Source organism: Borostomias antarcticus (genome assembly GCF_949987555.1).
Source record: "Borostomias antarcticus genome assembly, chromosome: 12".
Lineage (NCBI taxonomy): Eukaryota > Metazoa > Chordata > Actinopteri > Stomiiformes > Stomiidae > Borostomias > Borostomias antarcticus.
The window spans coordinates 552164-559663 of NC_140245.1; the positions used below are offsets into that span (position 1 = coordinate 552164).

General features: G+C 51.4%; 1 protein-coding gene across 1 annotated transcript in view; it reads left to right on the forward strand.

Annotated features, from left to right (window-relative positions):
* Positions 1 to 4937: 4937 nt before the first annotated feature.
* slc7a8b (solute carrier family 7 member 8b) overlaps positions 4938 to 7500 on the forward strand; it is a gene marked incomplete at both ends in the record, with an annotated part of 10310 nt that continues 7747 nt past the window's right edge. Inside the window, 2 exons of the mRNA XM_084447145.1 lie at positions 4938 to 5188; positions 6144 to 6295. Coding sequence (XP_084303271.1) covers positions 4938 to 5188; positions 6144 to 6295 — 403 coding nt within the window. The remainder of the gene's footprint in view (positions 5189 to 6143; positions 6296 to 7500) is intronic.

The following is a 7500-nucleotide window of genomic DNA, read 5'->3' on the forward strand; positions in this document are numbered from 1 at the left end:
CACCCCAACCCTAGCTCACACACCAATACTAGCTCACAACACCAGCCCTAGTTCACACACCAACCTTAACTCACACCAACCCTAACTCAACACCAGCCCTAACTCAACACCATCCCTAGTCACACACCAACCCTAACACACACCAACCCTAGCTCACACACCAATACTAGCTCACACACCAATACTAGCTCACACACCAATACTAGCTCACAACACCAGCCCTAGTTCACACACCAACCCTAACTCACACCAACCCTAACTCAACACCAGCCCTAGCTCAACACCAGCCCTAGCTCACACACCAACCCTTGTCACACACCAATCCTAGCTCACAACCCCAACCCTAGTCACACACCAACCCTAGTCACAACCCCAACCCTAGTAACACACCAACCATAACTCACACCACCAACCCTCACTCACACCACCAACCCTAGCTCACACACCAGCCCTAGCTCACACACCAACCCTAGCTCACACACCAACCCTAGCTCACACACCAGCCCTAGCTCACAACACCAACCCTAACACACACCAACCCTAGCTCACACACCAGCCCTAGTCACACACCAACCCTAGCTCACAACCCCAACCCTAACACACACCAACCCTAGCTCACACACCAACCCTGAACTGAATGTTCTTCCTGTATTCCCGGAAGTAATGTCTTGCAACCTGTGTCTATTTTACCGTGTAGGCCCAGCAAAAACATCTTCTCCTAGAGCATCGTCATCACTATGGGATGGGAAACTGAACTCATGTCTTTTCAAGGAACAGTTCGCCCAATTTGAATGTTTTTTTTCTTTGTCTCAGATGTTATATCAGTTAACGAGTTATGGCCAAAAAAACGTCAGCAGAAGAAGACATCTTTGATTACAGTGGGAGTTTGGAAACTTTTCTTTATCTTTTGTTGACGTAGGTTCTACTGTACTTGTCTAAGTTCACTGCTGTCCATCCCTAGATATTTCTTTGTTTGTCAGTGATAATTGTTGTATGTCAGCGATAATTCTTTGTGATGAACCGGCTACTTGCACATGACAAGTAGCCTAGCACCAGTAGTTGCTCAGTCTGACAGCGTGTGTGTGTGTGTAGTATGGTATAGTGTGTTGCTGGTAAAGTTAAAAATGTCCCTGAAGTTTTCTTTTTCTTTTTCAGCTTCTGAAGACTCAATACACCAGATCTGTTTATTGCCTATAGGAGTACAAAATGACTGTTCTCTCAGTATCAAATGTATTTATCAAAAACACAGAGATAGCCTACAATATTAACTTCTAATATATTCATTTCAGCCCATCCCATTAACCTACCCAGCTTGGACAGAGGGGAGGGGCTTCAATTCTGTTGACTTCTTTGGGACACGTTGATTGGTTACACACGAAGAGCGTTTTTACAAATGAACGGTGAGCTTTTCGACCCGCTGATGTCGCTCAATGTAGAGATGACCCAGGAAAGGGACCGGTCATAATAAAGCTTGTGTAACTCGCTCGTCTCGTTCAGCCGGCGTAAAGGATGCGGAACACGTCGATGTGTTAATTGAAAGCTCTTAAGTGGATTTATTTCAGGAGATCGCGGCGGCTGGGAGCGTGGGTGAGTAAGAGTCCGGTGGTGAGTAAGTGTCCGGTGTTGAGTAAGTGTCCGGTGTTGAGTAAGTGTCCGGTGTTTGTGGAGCATGAGGACGCTAAACAAAGTGTCAAACTGACCAAACCTACAAAGCGAGAAGAAGAATGTTGACCCCCACATATTCAGCCAATGAAGTTTCCTGAAAAAAAGTCCGTAGCCTACTTATAGCTTTGTTCTTATTTTTAACTGAATTATCTTGTGATTTATGAGAGCTTCTTATCAAGTGACAATGCAGACTCTTGCAAGGTGACCTAAGACTACCTTATTTACCTGATCTGCAGGTGGGGATGGGCCGGTGTGCGTTACATCTCAGCCTACCTCTTCAATTATTAATGTCATGTGCTGTTTCTAAAAATAGAAGTAATCTCAATGTAGACGCACCATACAGACTATCAGGAAAGCTGCAGCCATCAACTCTAATCATCCCAGAAGGCCATTAGACTGGAGGAGACCTCCCGTTTGAATAGAAAGCAATTACAGATAGATTTGCCTTTGGTCATTTGCAGCTACATATATTTGGAAAAAGTCTGAGGCCCTCGGGGCGGATCCAGTGCGCATGCCTAGAGAATATTATAGTCATACAATTTCCCCCGTGTGTTCAGATCGAGTGATGCAATATTGCTCTTTTGGCCTAACAAGCGGCGGGCGTCTCGGAGGCGCAATATGAGCGATGAGGGTCCGAGACAGCGGGGCGGCGCGCCGGAGGAGGACCAGTCCCACCCCGCTGACCCCTGCGACCCCGCTGACCCCTGCGACGGGGAGGAGAGCTCGGGGGTGGCGCTGAAGAAGGAGATCGGCCTCGTCAGCGCCTGTGGGATCATTGTGGGTAAGTGGTTCGCTTATTCCTTGGCCATCCTTTATCGAATTACCAGGTGAGGTGAGTGTCAAGCGTTTCGGTCGCTCGGGGTAGGCTAGAAGACCCCCCTTCAACTCGGCCTCCTCTAGTGTGCTAGGCAGCGTAGGGCCCAAGTGCTCATGAGTCTCATCTGCACGGATTTGCTCCAAATGGCTCAATTCCTCCGCCCACGCATCCAGAAAGCAGGTCGATGGAAAGTAATTCCGCTAATGCGTTCTGGTGCCCCGGGCGCGCTCTCCATCACCATCACCATCATCACATGATGGCGGCAGCGTGACGTCACCACTCCCAGGAACCACACTGCTCATCTCATTCATGCAGTGATGTGATGACGCCGTGGACCGGGCTGTAATTATATAATATAGTAATATGACTTTTCAAACTTGACTGATACAAACTGATCATAATGCTTGGATGGGATGGGGTGCGTACACACTGCATTCAAGAGACTTCTCTCATCGATGCAGTCTTGTCTTTGTAGATCCTTAAATTATTATTATTATCTGAGCCAATTGCAATGCGTGCAGTATCCATCCATTGGATAGTTTCATTGTGTTGATGGTTGGTTTAGTGCCTGAATAAAGCTTACGGCCAGGAGAGAGACTGTCCGCCTCCACTGGGAGGACCAGGTGACCAGTCCCTCACTGGGAGGACCAGGTGACCAGTCCCACACTGGGAGGACCAGGTGACCAGTCCCACACTGGGAGGACCAGGTGACCAGTCCCTCACTGGGAGGACCAGGTGACCAGTCCCACACTGGGAGGACCAGGTGACCAGTCCCACACTGGGAGGACCAGGTGACCAGTCCCACACTGGGAGGACCAGGTGACCAGTCCCACACTGGGAGGACCAGGTGACCAGTCCCACACTGGGAGGACCAGGTGACCACTCCCACACTGGGAGGACCAGGTGACCAGTCCCACACTGGGAGGACCAGGTGACCAGTCCCACAGTGGGAGGACCAGGTGACCACTCCCACACTGGGAGGACCAGGTGACCACTCCCACACTGGGAGGACCAGGTGACCAGTCCCACACTGGGAGGACCAGGTGACCAGTCCCACAGTGGGAGGACCAGGTGACCAGTCCCACACTGGGAGGACCAGGTGACCAGTCCCACACTGGGAGGACCAGGTGACCACTCCCACACTGGGAGGACCAGGTGACCAGTCCCACACTGGACCAGGTGACCAGTCCCACACTGGGAGGACCAGGTGACCGGTCCCTCACTGGGAGGACCAGGTGACCGGTCCCTCACTGGGAGGACCAGGTGACCAGTCCCACACTGGGAGGACCAGGTGACCAGTCTCACACTGGGAGGACCAGGTGACCAGTCCCACACTGGGAGGACCAGGTGACCAGTCCCACACTGGGAGGACCAGGTGACCAGTCCCACACTGGGAGGACCAGGTGACCAGTCCCACACTGGGAGGACCAGGTGACCAGTCCCACAGTGGGAGGACCAGGTGACCACTCCCACACTGGGAGGACCAGGTGACCAGTCCCACACTGGGAGGACCAGGTGACCAGTCCTACACTGGGAGGACCAGGTGACCAGTCCCACACTGGGAGGACCAGGTGACCAGTCCCACACTGGGAGGACCAGGTGACCAGTCCCACACTGGGAGGACCAGGTGACCACTCCCACACTGGGAGGACCAGGTGACCAGTCCCACACTGGACCAGGTGACCAGTCCCACACTGGGAGGACCAGGTGACCGGTCCCTCACTGGGAGGACCAGGTGACCGGTCCCTCACTGGGAGGACCAGGTGACCAGTCCCACACTGGGAGGACCAGGTGACCAGTCCCACACTGGGAGGACCAGGTGACCAGTCCCACACTGGTCCCGGTCACAGTTTGTAGATTAAACTTCCCCTGCGTGTACTTTTTAAAAAGTAATTCCATAAGTCAGCAACTTTAAGATAATTCAGTCATATATAGATAGATAACTCAGTCATATATAGATAGATAACTCAGTCATATATAGATAGATAACTCAGTCATATATAGATAGATAACTCAGTCATATATAGATAGATAACTCAGTCATATATAGATAGATAACTCAGTCATATATAGATAGATAACTCAGTCATATATAGATAGATAACTCAGTCATATATAGATAGATAACTCAGTCATATATAGATAGATAACTCAGTCATATATAGATAGATAACTCAGTCATATATAGATAGATAACTCAGTCATATATAGATAGATAACTCAGTCATATATAGATAGATAACTCAGTCATATGTCGGCTGCTGCTTTTGGAGATTGGAGGTTTGTATCATGAGTATCGAAGACGGAGACGACACTGCAACTGGTTTTGACGTTCTACATGTAATCATCCATCAAACATCAAAGTACAGTATTGTAGCATGGTCCGTGTGTTAAAGTACAGTATACTGTAGCATGGTCCGTGTGTTAAAGTACAGTATACTTACTCCGTGTGTTGATGCCTCCAGGCCGACGCCCCCTCACGGCCCTCTCCTGTTTCCTAGGTAACATCATTGGCTCGGGCATCTTCGTGAGCCCCAAGGGCGTCCTGGAGAACGCCAGCTCGGTGGGCGTGGCCCTGCTGGTGTGGCTGTTCACCGGGGTCATCACGGCCATCGGGGCGCTGTGCTACGCCGAGCTGGGCGTCACCATCCCCAAGTCAGGGGGTGACTACGCCTACGTCAACGACATCTTCGGGGGACTGGCAGGGTGAGGGGGGGGACGGGGACGGACGAGAGACCCCACCTCCCAGATAGCAAGCGGATCTGGGCCATATACAGGCCGGATCTGGGCCATATACAGGCCGGATCTGGGCCATATACAGGCCGGATCTGGACCCTATACAGGCCAGATCTGGCCCTTGTGGCTTAGTTCCGGCCCACATATGGCCCAGAATCATTACACATCCGCTTGCTATCTGGGCTCTCACACACTGTTTATAATACACACAAACACACACGCCTGTTAGAATACACACACACATACGTTTATAATACACACACACACATGTTTGTAATACACATGCACAAACACCTTTTATAATACACACACACACCTTTTATAATGTACACCCACGCACATTTTATAAGACACACACACATACATTTATAACACACACACATGTTTATAATACACACACACCTTTTATAATATACACACATGTTTATAACACAAACACATTTATAATACACACACACCTTCTATAATATGGGCACACACACACACACACACACTCTCACAAAGCTGTGTTGTAATAGCCTTTTGTATTGTAGCTGTCCGCTGCTATTCCAGGACATAATTGACCTGGTTGTGTTTATTATGTCTGCTTCAGTTGTTCAGCTCCATGCTTGTATTACTGACACTTCAATAATGATGCAGATGGAATGTGTGATTCATTAGTTTCTTTCTTATGCATCTTGGTATTGTACCAAATTTGCACTGTTGGTGTGTGTGTGCATGTTTGTGTTTGTGTGGGTGATTACATACGTGTGTGTGTGTGCGCGTTTGTGCGGTTGACTAAGCTGAAATGTGTGTGTGCGTGCATGTGGGGTGTGTGTGTGTGTGTGTGTGTGTGTGTGTGTGTGTGTGTGTGTGTGTGTGTGGTGTGTGTGTGTGTGTGTGTGTGTGTGTGGATCTCTGTGCTGCCCCCTCGTCGTCCCTCCAGGTTCCTGCGTCTGTGGATCGCTGTGCTGGTCATCTACCCCACCAACCAGGCCGTCATCGCCCTGACCTTCTCCAACTACGTCCTCCAGCCTCTCTTCCCCTCCTGCCTCCCCCCCGAGACCTGCCTCCGCCTGCTGGCCGCTGTCTGCCTCCGTGAGCCTGACCCCCACCCTGACCCTGTCCCTAACCCTCCACACACTCGGGACAACTAACCCTGACCCTCCACACACTCAGCACAACTAACCCCAACCCCAACCCTCCACACACTCAGGACAACTAACCCCCACCCTGACCCTGACCCTAACCCTCCACACACTCAGCACAACTAACCCTGACCCTCACCCTCCACACACTCAGCACAACTAACCCTGACCCTCACCCTCCACACACTCAGGACAACTCACCCCCACCCTCCACACACTCAGGACAACTAACCCTCACCCTCCACACACTCAGCACAACTAACCCCCACCCTCCACACACTCAGGACAACTAACCCCCACCCTCCACACACTCAGGACAACTAACCCTCACCCTCCACACACTCAGGACAACTAACCCCCACCCTCCACACACTCAGGACAACTCACCCCCACCCTCCACACACTCAGGACAACTCACCCCCACCCTCCACACACTCAGCACAACTAACCCCCACCCTCCACACACTCAGGACAACTAACCCCCACCCTCCACACACTCAGGACAACTAACCCCCACCCTCCACACACTCAGGACAACTAACCCTCACCCTCCACACACTCAGGACAACTAACCCCCACCCTCCACACACTCAGGACAACTAACCCCCACCCTCCACACACTCAGGACAACTAACCCTCACCCTCCACACACTCAGGACAACTAACCCTCACCCTCCACACACTCAGCACAACTAACCCCCACCCTCCACACACTCAGGACAACTAACCCTGACCCTCCACACACTCAGGACAACTAACCCCCACCCTCCACACACTCAGGACAACTCACCCCCACCCTCCACACACTCAGGACAACTAACCCCCACCCTCCACACACTCAGGACAACTCACCCCCACCCTCCACACACTCAGGACAACTAACCCTGACCCTCCACACACTCAGGACAACTCACCCTGACCCTCCACACACTCAGGACAACTCACCCCCACCCTCCACACACTCAGGACAACTAACCCTCACCCTCCACACACCCAGGACAACTAACCCTCACCCTCCACACACTCAGCACAACTAACCCTCACCCTCCACACACTCAGGACAACTAACCCTCACCCTCCACACACTCAGCACAACTAACCCCCACCCTCCACACACTCAGGACAACTAACCCCGCCCCCTCCACACACTCAGGA